The sequence below is a fragment of the Callospermophilus lateralis genome, chromosome 6, assembly GCF_048772815.1.
Source record: "Callospermophilus lateralis isolate mCalLat2 chromosome 6, mCalLat2.hap1, whole genome shotgun sequence".
In the NCBI taxonomy this organism is placed as follows: domain Eukaryota; kingdom Metazoa; phylum Chordata; class Mammalia; order Rodentia; family Sciuridae; genus Callospermophilus; species Callospermophilus lateralis.
In genome coordinates, this window is record NC_135310.1 from 3056602 (window position 1) to 3078596 (window position 21995).

Consider the following 21995-nt stretch of genomic DNA (forward strand, 5'->3'; position numbering starts at 1 on the left):
AGCCCCTGGGGGATGAGCAGGAAGGAGGATGCAGCAATGGCAGCTGAACAGGACCACTGTGACCAGGTCATCATCTGTGGGGTGATTTTGCCACCCTGGGGACACTGGCAGTGGGGGAGAAAGTTTGGTCATCACAGCAGATGGGACAGTAGATGGCACTAGCTCTGGCATGTTTGGGCTAGGTATGCTGCTTAGTGCCCTGCACCACACAGGACACCCCCTCCCCCTGAATTATTCAGCCAATGGCATCGACACTGGCGCATTGAGAATCCCAGCCCTGAGCATCCTGGGGGCAGCAGGAAGCTCAGTGGACAGAACTCTAGGAAGCCCTTGTGCAGGTGGACTGCTCCTTCTTTGCTGTTCCTAGTGACTTTTCAAGAAGGGGGATGGTAATCTGACTAGGAACTCTGTGCAGAGCAGTCCTCCCTGTGACAGAGCAGTGCCTCAGAGTGTGGGTTGTTCTGGGAGGAGGTAGGCCACTGGTCACCTCTGCCAAGGTCAAGTCCCACGCAGGACCGTAGCAGTGCTCTTGTCCTTGGAATACCATCATGTTTTGCATGATCACTTCTCTATCTCATCCCTGTGGTTACTGTCACCATATAATCTACTGTTACATTACATTGAAACTGGTTTGCCACAGTGTTCCCAGTCACCAAGATCTCTGGGTTTGCATATATTTTCAGCTGCATTTTTAAGCTGAGTCCCTGCTATCTGCCGCACACCCTGTGGAGGGCTTTGGTGAGTGGTGGCTGGAACTGGTCCCGAATGAGCCATCAACTGCCATCACTTACCCAGACCACTGGCACTCGCCCAGCTTACTGCGGGGACTCAATGAATGATGGTTGAGTGGAAAGCAGAATTCTCAGGCTTGGTCCCTTTCTGTGGACTTGGCAAGTGTGAGACCATCCAGGTGCTCCACAGGACAGTCTGGCCTCAGGTGGAAAGGGCAGTGTACCTCTTCCTCCTCACAGACCAGCTCAGGCTTGACTGCACATGGATGCTCCTCTGCACGCCAGCCAGGTTAGGAAGGTGGGAAAAGCCCTCTCGGGCCTCAGCACCTCCTCCTCCTCTTGTCAGCTGCATCTTAGCTGCACAGTGACCCTGCGTCCTGCAGCTGGAGACGTCGTGTGGTGACAGACCACTGAGGACTCGGTGTAAGACTACAGGTGCCTTTGTTTCCAGGACCTGCCCAGGAGGCTGGTGTACAGCACCATGAGATAGCGTGGCAGAGCGGCGAGCAGGTCGGAGCACAGGGAGCTCCGAAGGAGATGGCAGCGGAGTGGATGGTGGAGTGTTGAAGGTCACTGTGGCTGAGCGGGGTTGAAAGGAAGGAGAAAGGAATTTGGTTGTATTTGAAAGGAAAATGGTTGGTATTTGTGTGCCATCAAGGTGCCATACTTACTTTGTAAGAGTTGAGAGAGGGAGTTTTTTATTTTTATTTTTTTGTTCTTAGGTCTTTGTGGCTTGGTATAATCATGCGCATGTTCTAGACAGTCTGTTTTACACAAACAGAAGAATTCCCAGCCATGTATTAGAGGCAGAAATCAGGAGGACTAGATAAGTGCATCTGTTCAGATCAGAGCTAATCTGCTACAGAAACCTGCACAGACTCGCAGCTTCTCCCAGGCGTGGTACGTTCGGTGCTCCTTGAGAGATTTCTCGACTTAGCTAGGCATGGAGCTAACTTAACCAGCCAAACCCACCCAGCCTCTGTCCTCTTTGGCAAACCACCATGTTAGGAATTGCAGAAGGAGCAAAGAAGCAGGAGCCTGAGTCCCCAGGCAGAATTGTGACTGTACTGCCAAGGTCATCCCAGGTGCTCTCTGTGCAGTCACTTAGTCTTCGAGTGTGCCACTGATATCCCTGGAGAGCAGAGTCCGGCCCAGGGTGAGACTGGAGGACGCCTTGCTGTTGAATGGGCGGCCAGGGCCCTCCCCGCGTTGCCCTGGGTGCTTGCTCAGCCTTTGCACTCCCCGCCTCCCCTTAGGATTAAGGAGACCAAAATTCTGTCCTGCTGGGTCATCAGGCCACTGTGTGAGGCCCAAGTCATGAAAGATGGAGCTGGTTGTGATGATGATGTGGGTGGGCAGCAGGCCCCTGCGGAATCAACGAGCCCTGTGCCTGCAAGAAGAGCTGCTAGAGGGGTTGGACATCCAGGCTCCCAGACATCGGTGTCACCAGCAGCCGTGGAGCTCTGCAGACGACCAGGTGTCTTTTCCGAGAAGTCCAGGCGCAGCTACAGACCCCTGTTGCTTCCATGACCAGCTCTGTGTGCCTCGTCCGGGCTCCACAGCCAAGTTAATTGTGTCAAACAGGTTGGGTCTCAGCCTTCCTCTGCCCAAACCCCACCTCCCCTGGTCCCCATCACTTGGGCAGTATCCAGTCTGGCTGCATTCTGTAGGACCCATGTTGCCAGCTGGTCACCTCTCCTGTCCCCACGCTGCTCAGAGCACAGGCATCTCCTCCTGTCCCTGATCGTAGGACTTTATTTCTCTATGCCTCGCTCCTGATTCTGTCATCTTGGTACATATCCGTGGTGGCACAGAAAACCCTCACGGAGGGGACTGTTCCTGCCGCTCTCCCACTGGCCCACATTGGCCTTCCTCATGGTACCTGTCACCCACCTGGGCTGTTTTCGTGCACTGCCTGCCTCCACAGCCCCACCCAGATGTCAGACCCAGGGATGAGGGGCCACACGTAGGAATTGCACGGACACAGAACCAGAAGCCATAGCCCAAGAAATGGAATATAAGGATCAGAAATTAAATGATATTATTATTCTAGTTTTTCTCTTGGCATGTTTTACCTTCAAACCTGTGTTCCTGGGCTGGGTTGTGGCTCAGCAGCGGAGAACTCATTTAGCACATGCAAGGCCCTGGGTTCGATCCTCAGCACCACATAAAAATAAATAAGTAAAATTGAGGTATTGTGTCCAAATACAACTAAAAAATAAATATTTAAAACAAAAAAAACCTGTGTTCCTGGGAAGAGGTGCCAGCCACCTCTTCATTAGCGGCCCACTCCCTCGCCAAGCTCCTGGAGGAAACGGGACCTTGAGGCAGCCCCTGCCGGCCAGCAGCACTCTGTCTTGTTCTCACTGTCCTTGTTTGCCTGGGCAAGAGAATTGAATAGAGAGAGTCGCGTGTACCCCCAGTTCTTGATCCCAGTGGTGGGCATTGCCTCCAGGCACAGGGCAGGGCCGGCTCACTCTCCTAAGAGGAGCTTGCTGTTCATTCACAGCAAGCAGCGCTCACGTGTCTGGGCTCGTTTTCATACTGTGCATGTAATTTGTCAACCAAAAAAGAAACGGAATTAAGACAGAGTCTTGGCCTGAATAGGGCTTATTTTTAGGACTGATTGGCATGGAAATTTTAATTTTTTTTCCCACCAGGGAAGCACTGAGGCTCTTCTTCTGTCACTAGTCTAAATCAACTTTACAGGAGGAAGTGTCTGCAGATTTCTCAAGCAGTCACAGGCTCTGCTACCTCGCTTCTAACATGTCCCGGAACCTTCTGGCAGGTCAAAGAGTGCCTGCCCAGTGCCTGCCCTGGTGGCCTGCTGCGTGCCTTCAAGGTCTGTCCCTCTGGAGAGAGGAGAGAAAGACGGGGTGGAGGAGCAGCGTCAGGAAGGAAGTGAGACCGGCATATCCGTGGTGGCACAGTCTCCTCCTCAGCTGCCTCTTGGGCCACCAGGAATGATGTGTGACACTGCCTGCTCCATCCGCCTGGAATAGCTGTCCACCACGCTGGCCCCAGCTGAAGGTGCTTTCGAGGGGGGTGGAGACAGTGTGCTACACAGTAACACATACCTGTTGCAGGTCCACTGCCTACTGGGCAGAGTCACGTCCCACGGGTGCCCTTTCTGCACAGAGGCCGCCAGATGAGAGAAAGGAGAGGGCAAGAGACCTCCACCCGGCCCCTCTGTCCAGAGAGCCACATGGAACACACCCTGGAGAGGCACACCTGAGCATGCCTACTAGGACCCCTCCCCAGGCTGTGTGATAATGAAGAGAATAAAACAGTATTATTATAAAATTCTCAGAAGAAAGAATCGATACACCACAACTTGTTGGTAGAAGAAAATCAACAATATCAAATCTCAAGAAAGTGACCCCACAAAGAAGAAATCCAGTGGTGCTCACTGACACTTCTGAACAGTCGTTCCCACCCAGCTGCCCGGCCACTGAAGCAGGGCAGTCACCTCGCCCCACCTTCTCCATGGAGCTTTTCCTTCACACTCTGGTTGTGGGTTTGATCTGGACTCTTCCCCGAAGGCCTGATCCCCGGGACAGCAGCACAGAGGTGGGGACTTGGGAAGACCCGGACCTCATGGTGGTTTGGCCCATTGGGAGAGTCACAGCCACAAGATTATAGGCAGGCAGTGAAACCCAGGAGGGGGACCTAAGTGGAGCAAGTCGGCCACAGGGTGTGCCCTGGGAGGTATGCCTCATCCTGCCCCAGCATCTCTGTGTCTCTGCCTGCTCATCTCAGTCACCGCGAGCTGCGCAGCTCTGCTCTGCCACATCGCCCACCACAATGTGCTGCCTCACTCCAGCCCAGAGCCTGACCACACACTGGAACTGCCGACGTCACGAGCCATGGGAGGTTGTCTTTCTCAGGAATTTGCCACAGCACAAAAAGCTGACAAACACACCCCTTAAGTAGTTTACCCTTCCTGCAAACATAAAAATAAAAATTCAGCAAAACTTTACAGAGAAAGAGTGACGACAAACCACCCCACACTCTGACAGCATCAGGTATAAACAGATCCGGTCTGCGTGTGCAGTCAGCATGGCCCAGGCAGGATTTGAAATGATCCAGGGTAGAGGAGGTGGAAAGCTGGGAGGGTAGGTATGCCACACATGGCATGTCCCTTCCAGACAGGGTCTCTGTTCCCCACCTTCCCCTCCTCGCTGCCCTGTGGCTAAGAGCCACACCCACAGTGTGGTGGCCTTGCCTCTGGCCTGCAGGCATTCTGCATTGACAGGTGACACTGTAGGAAAGGGGGAACATGGGGCTCTCCACCCCAGCAGTCTCTCTGGTCCCTGCAGCCCTTGGGCAGTGGCTGCTTTGTGCCATCCCCAGGAGCTGTCCCTTGCCAGCTCCCTGTAGTGTCCACACACTACAGGAGCCTGTCCCTCAGCAAAACCTTTACAGATCCCTCTGTGTGTGACATCTGATGTTCTCCTGGGGCCTTTAACCAAAACGCCTTCTACCCCTGACATCACCCTTCTGTGTGACTTTGGCTTGAGGGGAAGATTCAGAGATAAAAGCCAAAAGTGATGTTTCAGTGCACAAATGTGACAGGTCACAGCCACCTGGTCCCCTCCTGAGATCATAAGGATGGTTGTATTTTATCACTGTCACGAGATTGACTCCCTTGTATCAAGGGCTTTCTGTTGGCCAGCTGGGCATTGATACATGTCAGTTTAATCCTGATGGGAGCCCCAGGAGATGCCCACAGTTATCCCAGACTTTACAGGTGAAAACGCTGAGGCTCGAGAGGCCTGGGTACCCACCAGAACCCCAGCAGTGTAGACAGTGAAGCCAGGACTTGGCTTCGGGCAAGCTGGCCCCAGGACCAGGCCACCGCTCCCGTGGCCTCCAGGGAGGTACAGACCTTTCTCCACCTGTGGCTCTCAATGGGACCTGGACCTGCAATACACAAGGCCAAGCGCCAGGAAGGGGAGCACCAAGGCTGAGCTGCCATGCCACCGCGTGCTCCCACCTGCAGCTCACACCCTCCTGCCACGGGGTCAGATCAGACCTTCACTCCTGACAGCTGCTCACACTTCCAGAAGGAGCAGCAGAACCGCTCGGACCCTTCAGCTTCTTCTCCACACAGCACTCCCCTGAGGACCTGGACCCGGCACCCTCTCTCGTATTCCTTCCTTTACCCAGTGCCAGAGCGGCTCAGAGAACAGCTGGTTTGTTGCATTCAGAGGTACTTCAGGGGTTCCACCAAATAAATCACTTTGGAAGGTTTGAATATTCCATTTAAAATGTAATAAAAAAGCAATGCACATATTCAACTGTCTATCAGATTATAACAAATTAGTGACATGGTTGCTCCCAGGTGTCAGAACTCAGGTGGCTCACATTTGCACACACACATTCACTTGTTTTATAATCTTAAAAATATTTTGAAATGTCATTGAGATCTTAAAGTCTTTAAAAAACAACTGTTTACAAATACTATTACTGTAAATTGATTTTGTGACTTACAACTGAAGAACACATAATAAAATAGATACCAGGGTGAACACACAAGTCAACCACGTGTAATCCTCAGGTGGTTTCCTGTAATCACATTGTTCTTATATCTAATTTTTGAATAGATAATACATTTGCATAGTGTAGAATTCACAAATTGTGAGAGGACACAGCTAGGTCTCCTGCCCCTGCCCCTGGCACCTGGTCCCCTCCCCAGGGGAAGCTGAGGTCATTCACCTTCTCTCTTTTCTCCAGGGTTATTTATGCAGACACAGGAAGTAGAATGTCTACTGACGTTCCTTCCCTGTTTTTAAAACAAGTGACAGCTGGGGTGCACCTGTGCTCCGTCTGCCCTTCTCTTTGCTTATCCTGACAAGTGTCCCTGGCTGCAGGGAAATGCTCCTCTTGTTTGTCTGCATCCTGTCCCTTTACGTGGGGACCAAACGGACTTCTACTGAGAGTACATCGCTCCATCATGGAATTGTCTTTAGAAACAATGATATGAATGAATTTCAACCTTCTCAGATTGCAAAGAGACCCAGCCCAGGGGGATGGGATGCCCATAGGGGGTCACGTTGGAGATCAGGACCCCGTTGGCCACACCCATCCCAGGGGTGTAGACAGTTTGCAGCACAGGCGGGCCATGACTTGTTTAGGAGCCTCCGCCCATGGAAGGACTCTTTATGAGTGTCTGCTTCAGGTCGATGCCTTCTGTGTCGACCTACATCAGAAATACAAATCATCCCAGTGTCCTAGCTAAAACTTTAGCAGAGTAAAATGTGCTAGGCAGAGAGATTTTGTGTCAAGAAAGGGAGCCGCACTGGTTCTCCTGTTCAGCATTATTGACCTTTAGGACTTGCACAGTGTGGCTCATGGGATCAGGGCAGGCTGGGGCACTGCAGGGCTCTTCATAAGTGAGGGGAGGAGAGTGCATCACTGATGGCCTGAGCAGGAAGGCCAAGGCTAGCCTAGCACTGGGTTCACCTCAACCAAAGAAACCAGGCCGCGTGCAGAGCCTCCCCGAGCGTCCTCAGGGTGGTAGAGCAGCTTGATGGTGCCGTGACTGCCTTCTCCAGAGTGGGCTTGTGAGATCAGGAGGTCTTGGGGGCAAGGGGGCACTGTGTCGGGATTCAGAAGGTGACCTGTGCTCTGAGTGTCTTGCAACACAGGAGCCGTGGGCTTCTCACGAATGGGTCCCCTCCCCACCTGCCCACACACACAGGAAGCGGAAGCAAGGGAGTGAGGGGGCATCTGGCGTGTTGGCCGTCCCGTGCCAGCAGCACAGCCAAGCCTGTCCCAAAGCAGGCCTGATTCTTGACACTGGCCAGGCAAAGCTATCCATTTTCTTGGGAAAAGCAATTTTTTCAGCTCTCCCAAGACATTGGGTAGGAGTGCTAGCCAAGGAGGCACTGAAACGAGAAAGATCTTCCCTTTGTCTCAGCCCTGGGCACACCCAGCCTGTGGTGAGCCATGCCCAGCATCTCCTGGAGAGAACCTTGCACTTCACCTTATTTTGTTGCTGGTGTGGAGAACAAGGCAGAGGCCCTGTGGCTGGAGGCTCAAGCTACTCACCTGGTGGTGGGAACACAAGTTCTGCGATTTAGGGCTTGTGTAGCCCCCGTGGTTGCCCTTTTCCACCCAGCCTGATGATTCCTCAAGTCTGAAGGCTCACACGCTGATTTTTAAATGAATCTCTTATGCTGCCTTACAGAAAGGACTGGCCCTGAACTTTGAGAAGAGTCTAAGTGGTCTTGATGGTGTGAGGCTGGAGGACATGGGAAGGGGAGGCAGAATGGGGAGGCCAGGTAGGGCCAGTCCTTATCCAGACCCTAGTCTGAAAGGGTTCTGCAGCAAACCTCTCACTGCCTCACACCATGTTTGTTCCAGATCATCGACAAGAGCAAGAGAGACCCCTCAGAAGAGATCGAGATCCTCCTGCGGTATGGCCAGCACCCAAACATCATCACCCTCAAAGACGTGAGTGGCCTCTGCTCTTCCTTTCTTCAGCTGATACAGACATCCCCCCTTTACTCAGGGCAGGCTCCACAGGGCTCCAGTGCTTACCAGGCCTAGGGCAGCAGCTCCTCCTGCCCCTGAGCACTCTGTGACTGGCCATCCCAACTTGCTGGACCGGCATGTACCTCCTGAGGGCAGTTCCCCCACTCTTTCCAAATCACATGAACCTGCTGTCTGTCCTCATCCGTCACTGTAACAGAAAGTGGGGGAGGTCTGGGTGCAGGCGGTGAGATCCAGGTAAGAACCTCTCTCTGTGAGGTGGTTCTGGTCCCTTTCCCTGGCCAGGGGGAAGGAGCAGGAATTGGCCACCTGGAGCATCAGAAAGCCCAGGAAGGCCTGTGGGGTGCAGGGCTTAGGGTTGGGGACAGGAGGCGATTCTCCTCCTCCTCCCCTCCCGCTCAGATTTAAGTTATTCCAGCATCACAGGTCCAGAGCCTCTAGGCCCAGGGCCACCTCCATGTCCCTCCAGGTCCTCAGGCTTCAGTTAATTCCCAAGAAGCCTGAGGAACAAGTGTCTCAGATACAGAGAGCCTGAGTGGGCTCTCTCCGGTCCTCGGACTGCAGTTGCCTCCACCACCCAGGCTCAGCATGCTCTCCGGGGTGTCTTTATTACGTCACATTCACAAGCAGAGACTCCCTGAGCCTCCCAAGCCACTTCTACTGCATTTGGGATGAGCGATTCCAGGCCGGCCAAAAGTAGAACATTGGTGTTCACAAGCTCAAAAACAGACACACCAAAAAACATGAATAAAAAGTAAAATCAAGCCAAAGTTAACTTTGCATCTTTTATTAAGTTCAAAGTTAGGCAAATTATTTCAGCAGTTTGTTCTGGATATTTGTCACTTAAATGATGATTAGTGAGCAAAAAATAAGCATATGTAGGTCCTTTGCTCCGTTTTGCATCAAGTCCTCAGGGCTTGATGCCCTGGGCTCCGCGTGTGCCTGGTGACTGGGTGCACGCGTGGTCTTCACACACGTGATGGGCACAACCGTGGCCAGAGTTTTTGTTTTCTGTTTTTTTTAATTGAGTTTTTGAGATTAAAGCCAGCATAGACAAAGCCTTCTCTTTTTGTCACCCCCGTGGAAGGAAAGCATGGCTCCCTCAGGGCTACTTGGTAAAGTGAGGTACAGGGACATCACTGGGGCTGCTTGGAGAAGCGGGACCCCGGACTCCACCCTTGCAGTGGGATGCTGCAGTCGCGCTACCTGTGTCTGCCTCACCAAGGCCAGCGGTGTCCCTGGACGGTCCACTTCAGCCAAACTCGACTGTCCCACGTGCATCCACAGGCCTTGCTTGCTCTGACTGCAGTTGGCAGTCAGGTGTCACAGTTGTTTTCTTCCCGAGAGCCACCTGGCCTGACTGGACCAGATCATAGTCTGTCCCCCCAGCTTCTCTCCTCTGCCCAGGTCACCAGGACTGCCCTCCCTGGGCTGGCTGTGAGAGTGACAGCCAGGTCCTGGAGCTCTGTGCACCTCCTCTGGCCCCCAGGTGTACGATGACGGCAAGTACGTGTACCTGGTGATGGAGCTGATGCGTGGCGGGGAGCTCCTCGACCGCATCCTCCGGCAGCGGTACTTCTCGGAGCGTGAGGCCAGTGACGTGCTGTGCACCATCACCAAGACCATGGACTACCTGCACTCCCAGGGGGTAAGGCGCAGGGCAGGCAGCAGTGCTGGGACAGCAGGGCCTCTGGGGGCAGCTGGAGCCTGCAGGAGTCCTGACTCCAGGCAGGACGGTCCCTGAGCTCCCTCCAGGCAGGACATCCCTGAGCTCCTCCCAGGTCACAGCTAGTCTGGGCCTCCACGAGGGAATAAGGAGGAAAATGCTCTTTTCCCTCCACCCATCTGAGGCTCATTGGCAGAAGATCTGTAAAATAGACCGATGGAAGGCCGGGGAGCAAGAGAGAAACAGACAGTTATTCAGGGCAGCAACTGGGCAGGTGGACCTGTGGGGACTGGTGGAAGACCAGGGCCATTTAGCTCTGTTCTGTCCCAGGCTGATAGGGTCTAGATTAGACCTGTCTAGGTACCTATCTGGTACATTCTGCCACCTATCTAGGGTCTAAAATCATTTGTGCCCGTAGTGTGTCCTGGAGTTGAGTTAATAAATTACATTTACTTCTATCAACTTTAGCCAAAAAAAAAAAACAAAACAAAAAACCAAAAATTTCTCTGGCCTTGATAAAAAGAAGTTTAGAATTTTCATTACTGGCAATGCGTGAAGCTGGATTCGTTAACAGAGGCCCAGGATACTGCCTGCAGAGAGGGCAGCGGCAGCCGGTCTTCACGTAGCCCTCACACGTTCCGGGCTGAGCCAAGCTCATCAGTTACTGAACCCTAAAGTCTAGACCATGTCCTTTGCACAGACAAGGAGACAGGGCCCAGGAAGGCTAAGGACCTCACCCCTGGTCACACGCTGGCTGCAGACCGCGCTCCTAGCCTCCAGGGGAGCAGCCACCACAGGACACCTCCCTCCACCTGCCTCTCTTTCCTTTCCAGCATTCTTATGAAGCCTGCAGTTCCGTCTTGGCCAGCTGTCTGCGAGGTGTAAACTTTCAAAATGTCATCATCTCGGAACTGTCATCCCACCTACTGGGGAGGTTTAGGCAGGGGATCGCAAGTTCAAGACCAGCCTGAGTGACTTAATAAGACCCTATCTCAAAATAAAAAGGGCCTGGGAAGCATTTCAGTGGCAGAGCCCTTGTCTGGCATGCAGGAGATCCTGGGCTCGATCTCCAGCACCATTGAAAAAAAGAATAGTTAATCTCTGAATAGGAGAATATTCTCCCAGGACAGAGCCACACAGTGGGTCCTTTTTGCGTAGTCTGGGGGTGTTAAGTATTGTTTCCCCAACAGTCAAACTCTAGAGCAGCCTCTTTGGATGAGGGTTTTGCAGATGTTCTTCAGTTTAATAGGGTGGGGGGGGTAATAGAACTGAAACCAAAACCCTTCATCTCCTTGTCCTCGGGGGTCTTTGCACTGAGCCTGATTGCCAGAGTGTGTCCCTTTAATTTCCCTCATAGTCCTCTCCCTGGTTTGTAACAGAACAGTTGGGACATTCAGGTCCAAGCCAGGAAGGCACACGCAACATGTCCTCACAATGGTCCTCTGTTCCCTCAGAAGACATGGCTTTGTGCCCTAAATAGCTGGTCTGCTTTGAAGTGGCACCAGCACTGCCATTGTGACAGCTTCCACTGTCCGGTGGGTCATGCTCCCAGCGCAGATGCCTCACGCAGCACAGATGCACTTACAGAGTGTCCGTGTGGCCCATGTCCCAGCCATCGTCACCGAGTCAGCACACCGGTGACAGTAGTACTCACTGGTGCGCCCCACCTCCTGCAGTGCCCGGCCATAGTGGGCACAAGGTCTACAACTCACGAATGAGTATGTCCTAGGAACACTTTCATTCCTGTTTCCTTGCCTCGCCCTTTGGGTAGTGCCCCACTGAGCCGTCCCCTTATCTTGGACAGGTGCTTGTTTATTTATTGGCTCATCCATTCCTTCATCGTAAAAGCAAGTGTGTGGGTGCTTGGTCTTGAGTGACCGGCGTGAGCGAAAGGGAGACGGGGCCCTCTGGAGCATGAGCTTCTGGTCACATGGCTGGCTCGCCTGCTGCCCTAGGACCTGGCCTAAGTGAACAGTGCCCAGTGACCTTCCCTCCTGGGCACACCTCCTCTCTCCTGCTCACGCTTGCCTCGCGATTCCTGCCCTGCAGGTTGTCCACCGGGACCTGAAGCCAAGTAACATCCTATACATGGACGAGTCCGGAAACCCTGAATCCATCCGAATCTGTGACTTTGGGTTTGCCAAGCAGCTACGAGCGGAGAATGGGCTGCTCATGACGCCCTGCTACACGGCGAATTTTGTGGCCCCTGAGGTAAGGCCCCTCCCACCCAGGGAAAGTCAAACCCCTTGGACCCAAGGAGGTGCCCTGCCTCTCCCACAGCCAAACCACTGGAGGGCTGAGGTATTAAGGCAACTCCATGTGTGTCTGCAGCGGCACCAGGAAGTACCAGAGAGAATCTGTGCAGGGAATCAAGGCATCAGCCAATCTCAACAGTTACTGTGACCATTTTACTTTCCTATTTGAAAAAACTTGAATGGCAACACTTCCTGTAGAATGTGCCGAGGATCTGGATCAAATCTGCATGCTTGCTGCTGTGATGAGAAGCCAGGGCCTCCAGGCTTCTTTCACGGCAGAGGGAGATGAGTGTTCTTTGCACTATAGTTCTTGCTCCAAAGTGTCAGCAGCCGCGGGATTCAGAACACTGGGGTTCTGAAGGCTCGCCCACAGGCACAGGCCCTCCCTCTCCCTGCCCACCACTGCAGAACATCTCAGCAAAGCCATCTTGTGGACACCCCTTCACAAGCTCACTGGAGCCAGTTCCTTTGGGGCTCATGTCCCTGGTGTGTCCATGACGACCACTCTGGTGGGGAACATAGGGATAGAGCCGCAGGGGTGAGGTGAGAGAACAAGGATCAGGGAGGGAGAGGGCTTTAGACTCTGGGTTCTTCTGGTTGAAATTGTCAAGGCTGCTGTGAACAAGTGTGGCTGAATGCACAGCAAGTCCTGGGGAGTCAGGCCTGGCACAGCAGAGGAAACCCACAGCCACAGCTCACGACTGCTGCCCCATGCCCGGGAGGGCTGAGATGCAGCTGGGGCAGTGGGCAGGGCCAGGAGGCACTGGGAGGTTCTGCGTCTGCTTAAGCAACCTGTGGCCCCTTTGAAGATAACCTGGCTGTAAGTTCCACAGAGCCTTATATCCAAGTTAATATTGATGGGCCTGCAGAGGGGAAAGTGATTTTTCTTCAACCATTACCAGTTCTTTGTTGGAATGAACCCTTGGAACAAAGACAGATGAGCAAGAAAAAATCAAACAGGTTTTAGTCACATCAGATAGGGGAGCCACTCCGCAGTGGGGCGTTCTAGGAGCTGCCTAGAGCTCTGATTCTGAAGCATCGTCCACTCAGAACAGGGGCCTCTTAAGGAATTGACAGGACAGAGGAGCACCTGGAGCCCCTGGGCAGCCACTGAGGGAGGGCCTGACAGCAGATGTTGCTGATAGTGATGCTGGCCCATGTTGTACTGCAGGCAGGCCAGGGATGTTCTGTCCTCACGAACCTGTGTCATCTTCAGGGAAATGGAGGGCGGACAGAGAGCTCTCCTGCACTGACTGCTTGGCTCTCAGCTCAACAGCCTCAGGCCAACAAGGCGTGTTTGGAGAGGCACGTTCTGGGGTCCCAAGGCCTTGGGTCTGTTGACTAGAGAAGGCTGTATTGTTGAGTAACTCGGCCATTTTTACAAAGCACTGCTGATTTTTCCTGTGCTCACTGTATGGACAGGGTGTGTACGGCTAGCTGCGTTCACAGGTGCAGGACAGGCACGCTCAGTGTGCTCAGCGATAGAAGGTCACTGACCAGTGGATCACGAAGCTGGAGCTTGCACCTGGAGCTTTCAGTTCCTTCAGTGTGTGCTGGCTGCACCTGCGTGTCACGGCTCAGCTCTCAGGGGCAGGGAGGCACAGACGCAAGGCAGGCTCCTCGCCCTTGTCTCAGGGGACGCTGACCAAAGCTCCTGACCCCATTTAATCCAGAAACCTAGGTCATCCTTGACCATCCCTGCCACTTTCTCCTCACCTTATTCAACTCTAAAAAGATCGGAGGATTGCCCTCTGTTGGAGTAGGTGATCCTAGGCCACCTCAGGAGCTCCTCCGACTACACGCTCAACAGAGCTGACGCATTTCTCCACTTCTGTTCATAGCAGTGTTATTCACAGTAGCCCAAAGTGAAAGCAATGCAAGGTCCATCGTGGGTGGATTGGTGAACAACGTTTGTGTACACGGGATGGAATATCACTTAAAACAGAAGGGGATCCTGGCACGTGCCACACGGATGAACCTTGAAGACATCACAGTAAATGAAATAAGCCAGGCACAAAAAGACAAATATTGTATAATTCCACTTACACGAGGTCCTGAGAGCCTGGCAAGCGCCGTGGCACTGTGTGCTCTCTGTGAGGGACCCTGCTGCAGCACTCAGGGCATCTGTGTCCTAGGGAGCAACGGGCCTGCCCTGCTATTCCCCACCCGCTCTCTGTGTCCCCAGTAGACACACTGGGAATGTGAGTTGCCTATTCAAACATCTACTGCTGTCCCTGCCTAGGTCCTCAAGCGGCAAGGCTATGACGCGGCATGTGACGTCTGGAGTTTGGGGATCCTGTTATACACCATGCTGGCAGGGTAAGGATGACCTCACAGGGTGTCAGTTGCAGGTGGCATTCCTCCACAGTAGGCAGAGCCCCCTGTGGCTGGTCCCACCCTGGCACATGTGGGGGCAGATGCCTGCCGTGTGTAGGCAACACACCTAGGTTTGGAGTGAACCCTCTCAGACTTCTGAAGAGCAAGAATAAGAAATGCAGCCTTGCATTTTCCTCCAACTCTGCCTGTCAACAAAACTCCCAGGCCTTGTGCCTTCTAGCCCATGTTCTCTCTGCTACACGTGCCACTCTTGAAAGGAGCCACATTGGTACCTGAGAAACATCCTTCTGAGCCAGAGGCATCTGCAGAGGCTTCTGGGTCAAGTGGCCTCTTTGAAGGTGCTTGCCAGTTAGTGACTCTCGCAGCTGCCAGACACATACAGGCTAGTCCAGGGACAAGATGTGTGGCCTTATAGCAAGAGACCTTGTCTGCCCCTGGACAGGTCCCCCTTCACTAGCTCTGCGTCCTGGGTGAAGCCCCAACCTGTAAGTGAGGAGAGGCTTCTTCTAACCAGGAAGGACTGGGATCCTACAAGAGCCACTGGTTCCCTGCGTTTGCAGGTCTGTGGAGCCCATGTTGGACATAGAGCCCATCCTGCCTGCTGTGGCGAAGGCCCTCACAGGAGGAGGCTGGCTTATCTTAGGTGTTGTATGATAAGCCTACAGTTAGCATCCCCCACAAGGGGCAGGGCTTTGTGGTCCAGGTTTGGCAGAGGAGCACAGAGCTCTTGCTGACACCATGGGTCAACCTGCCATCTCTCATGCTGGTCACATGGTGCTGTCTGTGCCTGGCATATTGCATGCCAGTGGGCTTGTGACCACTACTATTCCCACCACTGTATTAGTTACCTGTTTTGCAACTGAGACTCAAAGAAGTGGTTTGTCTAAGAACCCAGAGCTGGTAATGGGTGAACCTTGGGTCTCTCGGACCTTAAGCCTGGGCTCTCATCATACAGCATAGAAACTGCATCCCCAGCACAGCTCCACATCAACCATGTGGGGAAAGTCATGTTAGGAGGCACTTTAGCTTCACCATGAACCTGGGGCTTAGAAAACACCAGGGGAAAGAAAGCTGTCCTTCCCTTTAGCAACAAAGTGTCAGTGTTTAGTGCAGATTGTAAAATGAAACTCATTGCCATAAGTTCACCCCTTACACAGATTCACCCCTTTTGCAAATGGACCAGATGACACTCCAGAGGAGATCCTGGCCAGGATTGGCAGCGGGAAATATGCCCTCTCGGGGGGCAACTGGGACTCAATATCCGACGCAGCAAAGGTGAGTGCACGTCCAGTGTTCCCGCTTCCCACTCCTGAGAGGCCCTGAGGGTGCCCTCCACTTAAGCAGTGGAGAGACGTTTCTCCTAGGGTTCTTAAGCCTCTAGCTTAAAAACTACTGGCGGAGGAAATGGGGCAGCATATAGTGGAGGTGATGGTAATGTGCGTCCTGTGGAGGTGAAGTTAGTGGATGTCGTGGAGGTCCCGTGGAGGTGATGGTAGAGGATAGAGAGGAGGTGGCAGTAGTGGAGGTCCCGTGGAGGTGATAGTAGAGGAAATAGTGGAGGTGGCAGTAGTGGAGGTCCTGTGGAGGTGATGGTAGAGGACAGAGAGGAGGTGATGGGGTGTGTGATGGTGAAGGGAAGGCAGCTGTCCTTTAGGGTCTCGGGCGCTGACACCCCAGGACTCCCAGCTGCACACCCACTCTGTCTGAAGTGCGTATAGGAATTGTCTTAATTCTCTATTCCCAAAGCTGAGCCTCAGGCCAAGATTAGGTGCCCGTGCTTGTTTGGAAGGTGGTCTTGGGGACTTGCAACAGGGGCACCTCCAGGAAGGATTAAGGAGGGTCATGTTTTCAACACTGAAAGGCACTGGACTTCTCTGCGGGGGGCACTGTTGCCGCAGGTAGCATTTCTCCCTTGAGGTGATGTCCACCCTCTCTGAACAATCCTCCTTCACATCAGGCATGCTCCCTGATGCCTGTGTTCCAGGGCAAATGTGGTGCAGGGGCTCAAGGAGGGAGAGTGGAGAGAACGTGGACCTCCCCCTGGTCCTCTCTGCCCTTGATCACTCTGTCTGCAGAGCAGGGAGGTGAGGCCTGCCTCCTGGTGATGGGGCGTCACAGAGCAGAAGCATCCAGCACGCAGATGTTCCGGCACTTGTGTGCAATGCAGGTGTGTGCCACACTCGTGTGTGGCTCTGTGGGAGGTGGACCACTGTCTTCAAACACTGAGGGATTTCTGTTATTACCTTACCACCAAACAAGAATTGCCTTGTTTGAATGAGGGCCCACTGGCATAGGTAATGGCTCCAGATGGTCGATCTACAGCGACCGTTACTCGTAGTGAATATCTGTAGATAGTCCGTAATAAAACGTAACTCCATGTTGTTGAGTTGATTTCTCTGTGTGGGATGTTCATTATTTCAACTTCTCCCTTTGGAAGGATATCGTTTTACTAAAATAGTATTTCAGCATCTCTGTGCATCATTGAAGGTTCCCTTGAAGGTAAGACTTTAGTGAAAGGTCGGCCTTCTCAGAAGTCTGAGTTGGTGATGGTTGAAAAGCACATGCATGCTCATGACCATGGACTGCAGCAGCTTCCTCCCAGAACCACTCTGACCATCCAATACCCTCCCCCACTCTGCTCTGCTGTCCCCACAGGACGTTGTGTCCCGGATGCTCCACGTGGACCCACAGCAGCGCCTGACAGCAGTGCAAGTACTAAAACACCCGTGGATTGTCAACAGGGAGTTTCTGTCCCAGAACCAGCTGAGCAGACAGGACGTGCACCTGGTGAAGGTACCAGCCATCAGTGGGGACACAGTGGGCATGGGAAACCTACAACAGGTCTGACACCTCAAGGTTCATTTGAGGAGACCAAAGTGCACCAAAGAGTCACCAGTTGCAGGCACAAACAGGTGTCCTTGGGTCCTGTCATCTCTTTCATCACACATATGCAGTCACTTGCAGGGCTCAGGTTTGCATGAGAATGTTTGCAGGTGGGGGTGGCAGGTGCCATGGCTGTAGAACCCCAAGTTCAAGAGCCCTCAATTCTAGACCAGAGGCCTGCAGAGGTCCCCAACAGCAGCTGACACTGGGAGCAGAGTTATCTCTCAGGCAACCCTGTTTCTGGACATTTCTAAGAAATGTGCACAGAGCCCGCCCTGCAGGACTTGCTCTGTCCCATGTGGAGTGGTCCATTCTGGGTCCGTCCCGGTGAATCAGAGCTGACCCAGCATCATCCGTGCCGGTGCACACGGCTCCAGAGTGAAAACTTGAGTTCGACACACCCCAGCACTGGCTGGAGATGTGTTCCTGGGGACACACAGGCCCCAGCACAGGCCGGGCCTCCCTGTGAGAGTGAGGGGATCATGTGAACTCCTCCTAGGGCTCCACGTGGTCCTGAATACCCCAGGCACAAGCAGCACATGAGGCTGGTGTGGGATGGTGGCAGGGTGCAGTGGAAATAAGGCACATGGTGTAGCCACTGCCCGTGGGCACTTCAGGAGCTCGCTGCCTGGTTCTCCAGCAGCCCTGGAGTGAGGTCCTGTCCCCCACCTTGCCCGGGGGCATGCATGTCTCCAGCTCCCACGCAGGAGCAGCTGGGCACACGCTCAGCCCCGCCCCCCCTCATCTTGCAGGGTGCCATGGCAGCCACCTACTTTGCTCTGAACAGGACGCCTCAGGCGCCGCGGCTGGAGCCTGTGCTGTCCTCCAGCCTGGCCCAACGCAGGGGCATGAAGAGACTCACATCCACCAGGTTGTAGTGGCCACGGCCAGACGCTGCCCTGCCTCCTGCCCAGCATCCTGTCAGGCTCGCAGACGCTGCTGCAGGGCCCCACTGTGGCACCTCGAGGGACCACACACCCAACACGGAGGCAGAGCTGCCTTCGCTGCTTCTGTGTTTCCTTTTTGCCCAGAAAGGGTCCTGACCTGGTGACTTCTCTGAGCCACACCACAGCAACCTTGCCACCTGCTCTCCTTCAGTTCTGAGCAAAACCAAATGAGCGCGCATCACCTCACACCGCCACGTTGGAGCCAGGTCCCCTTGGTCTCAGGGGCTTTTCGTGTCATGGCTTGTGTTTATGGGGAGACATCCTTCCCAGCCTTGAAGCCGGAGATTGGTCAGATCCCCTCCGTACACACCCCTTATTACAGAGGAGGACCACAGTGTGGTCCACCGCTGCCTGGGTTAGCACTGGGGCCTCCGGGTTAGATACTTGGTCCCTGCAAAGCTGTCCAAAGAACTGTCCCTCATGCCCTCCGACACCCGAGTAAGGTGCGGGGTGGACTCCTGCCTCCATCACTGCCTCCATCAGGGCAGAGAGCCCACCCAGGAGTCAGGAAGCAGGGCTCTGCTCCCAGACCCCAGTTCACCAGTGCAGAGAGGACCCCCCACAGGAACAAGGCGGGCGGAGCTCCTGTCGCCCCACAGAGGCTCTGAGCCTGCTCTCACCCCTGGCCTCTGGTCCAGGGAGCCCCTCTGGAGGGTACAGCTCTGCTCTGGCCAGACACCGTAGCCCCGCACATGCCCACCCAAGGTGGAGGGTCCACTGTGTTCACTCTCCAGAGAACTGCAGAGTTTGAGGAGTGGGCTCTTCTGTCTCCCCACGCTTCCTCGGGCCTTCTGGAGAGGACAGGCAGACGGGGCCCACCCAAAGGCAGAGGGCCTTTGTCTCCACCAGGAGGGAGGCACTGAGAGGGGCTGTGGTCTTGTGCTGTCTGTGTTTCTGTTACCTAGATCTGTTTCAGGTCGACATTTCAGTGATGCCCAGTGTCCCTGGCGTGGGGTGTGCCCTGGAAGGCCCTTGGCATAGGGTGGGCCCAGCTACGCACCCTTTGTGGAATAAAACCAAATGAGAAGCTTCCTAGAGGCCGGCCCAGGCCCAGCCTTCAGGAGTGACTCCTTTGGTCCCCAAGCTCCAGTAGGGATGCTGGGACACCCCCCCCACAGGCTCCATGGACTCTCCATCTTTCTTTTTCCTCCGTCTCATTCACCCTAGGACCCAGCTCCCCGCTCCCCAACAAAGTGCTGCGTTCTGGAGAACACTCCTTAGCTTGGTCTAATTGTTTTCAGGCCTTAAAATATAAACTTGTTCCACAAAGCTTTATTCCATGAGGCTTTTTACTTTGTTAGAGAACCCTGAGAGGTGGGGTTCAGCTTGCACACCTGTTCCGCAGTGCCGCTGGGCGCTCCTCTTGTTTTCTCAGTGCAGAACGCTTTTCCCCAAGGCTAAGCTGAGACCCCGATGGCTGTGGGCTTTGGCTTTGGATAATCTCACTCCTTGTCAGAAACCTAGGGAAAAGTGGGCGGCCCTCAGTCACAGTTCACCCTGGAAATGAGCAAAGACCCGTGAGTCTTGCCTGCTCCATGGGCACAAGCAGCCCACAGCCGCTGGCCTGGGTGGCTGAGTTCCAAGGAGGAGAGGATGGGCAAGTGGTGAGAGGCATCCCGGAGGAAGCGGGCAGGCCCGCCCTGCGTGGGCTCCCATGGCCTGCACCCTCTTCTCCAGCAGTGCCTGTTTCTATGCCTTACGCTCTAAGCCACAAGCATGCCAAAGGGACAAGGAGGCGTCACACCAAACTCTGCTTGACATGAGTCGCCCTGCGCGCCAGAGGATGTCCGCTCAGCCCTGCCGAGTCTGTAAAACGCCTGACCTTCCAACCCCCACCCAGAACAAAATGACACCCGACGTCCTTCCACAGAAAGCCCAAAGAAGTTGTGTGGACAACCTTCAACTCAACTTGAAAGGGTGGTTTCAGAGCAGCAGGGGGTGTGTGATGCCGGTGTCCCTGGACCTGCCACTAGATGAGAGGTCCCGGATGCTTTGCAGAAATGACACAGGCTCCCAGAAGGTTTGGTAGCCCTTCCTGCCTATGCAGAGCACGTGATCCCTCTGAACAGCACACACCACAGAATCCGCCATGAGCACCCAGCCCACACCCAGGCCTCCTTCCCCAGGCTGAGCGGTCCTTCAGGCCACCCTCCAGGGCCCATCTGACAGTCCTCATTTGGGAGGAGCCTGGTATACACACCCAGAGTCAGCGTGGAAGACCAAGGACTCGCTCATCCCAAGGTCAGGCCTGCAGGGACTTTGCACTACACTGCGTGTAGACGTTTGGAAGCCTGGTCAGCTTTGCAAGGGACGATGGCCCCTAATGTCAACCAGCACTGCTTACGGTTGGCATTGCTTCTGAGGATGCGCACGGGATCTTTGCCTCGCGCTTTTCGCTCTCCTTTCTGTTTCGGACTTCCTTTGTTGCCCCTCACCTTTCTGAGAGTCATCAGCGTGCTAGAACAGAAGAGGACGCTGCAGGTCCCCAGGTGTGGGGGACAGTGGAGGGGACTTCATGCAGCGTCCTGATTGTCCTGTCGAACTCGCTTCTCACCCAGCTCCTCCGCCTCAGCACTTTGTTTACAAGCTCAGCAGTTATGTTTACAGATCGTTTCATGTCAGCGCTTTGTATTTGCGTTTGAGACGGCGGCCACTGTACAGGTATTTATTATGCTTTCCAGAATTTCAAAATAGATTTTTTTGAATAAACATGGGTTTTATGAAGTGTGGTATTTTTCTAGCACAGCAAGGGCCTCTGGACCTTCTGTGTGGTTACTGATAACAGTCCACAGACAGGCTCCTTCCTTCTCTGTCCCCTCCCACCGTGTCCACGCTGCTACAGCCTCAGTTGCCACCTCACCACACCTTGTGGCAGTGGGCAGATCCCTGCCTCTCCAGATGGAGCCCGTGTGTGTGCACGTGTGTTGTGCACGTATGCAGAAGAACAGTTCCTGAGTTCCTCTGTCCGGGGGCAGCGTGAACTATCTACGTGGGAGTGCGGGCACATGCATGTGTTCCTGCGTGTTTGTATGTGCATTTGAGTGTCTGAAGCGTGCACTCCTGTGAGGAGCTCTGCTGTGTGTTGGGATGGGTGTGTCCATGGGAGACAGTACACAGTTGTGTTATACAGCAAAATAGATGACCCAGGGTGGCTTTGGGGACAGTCCTCTTGTGTTCTGCCACCTGGCCTCGCAGGCCCATCCTTTCTAAAACAGAAGGAAAACATCTGCACTGTTGGTCTGTGGCTCTCCTCTTCCTGCTTGGTGAATGCCCAGTCAGCGCCTGTCAGCAGGAACACCCAGGCCACGTACCGCATGCCACACCAACACGCATGCGTCTGCGACATTCATGCTGCTACGTAAACGCCCATGTTCTAGGCTGCCCTAGCAGAGTGGGGGCTCTTCCTGAACCCCACAGACTTCCATAGAGACAGGAGCATTGGAAAGTCTGCAGGAATGTCAGAACAAACAATAGATGCCCCAGAAATCCTGCCTTCTGCCACACCCAGGGGAGTGCTCACAAAACGCAGCCCAAAGATGTATGAGCTGGAAATGTACACCTTACTTTTCTATATGAATAATATTCTGTTGTTACAGCAAATCCTCAATCCTGTGACACAGAACAACAAAATTCACTCTTTTTCAGTTTTGCATGTCAAAAGTCCCAGATGGGTCTCCCA

The 21995-nt window shown here is 53.9% G+C and overlaps 1 protein-coding gene across 2 annotated transcripts in view; it reads left to right on the plus strand.

Annotated features, from left to right (window-relative positions):
• The window catches only part of Rps6ka2 (ribosomal protein S6 kinase A2), a 201963-nt gene extending 180944 nt beyond the window's left edge, over positions 1–21019 (plus strand). For both annotated transcript variants that reach the window (XM_076858042.1, XM_076858041.1), the window contains exons 15-21: positions 8100–8189; positions 9718–9876; positions 11944–12105; positions 14392–14468; positions 15644–15761; positions 17142–17279; positions 18122–21019. In XM_076858042.1, coding sequence (XP_076714157.1) covers positions 8100–8189; positions 9718–9876; positions 11944–12105; positions 14392–14468; positions 15644–15761; positions 17142–17279; positions 18122–18247 — 870 coding nt within the window. In that variant the 3' untranslated portion in view covers positions 18248–21019. The remainder of the gene's footprint in view (positions 1–8099; positions 8190–9717; positions 9877–11943; positions 12106–14391; positions 14469–15643; positions 15762–17141; positions 17280–18121) is intronic.
• The last annotated feature ends 976 nt before the right edge of the window (positions 21020–21995 follow it).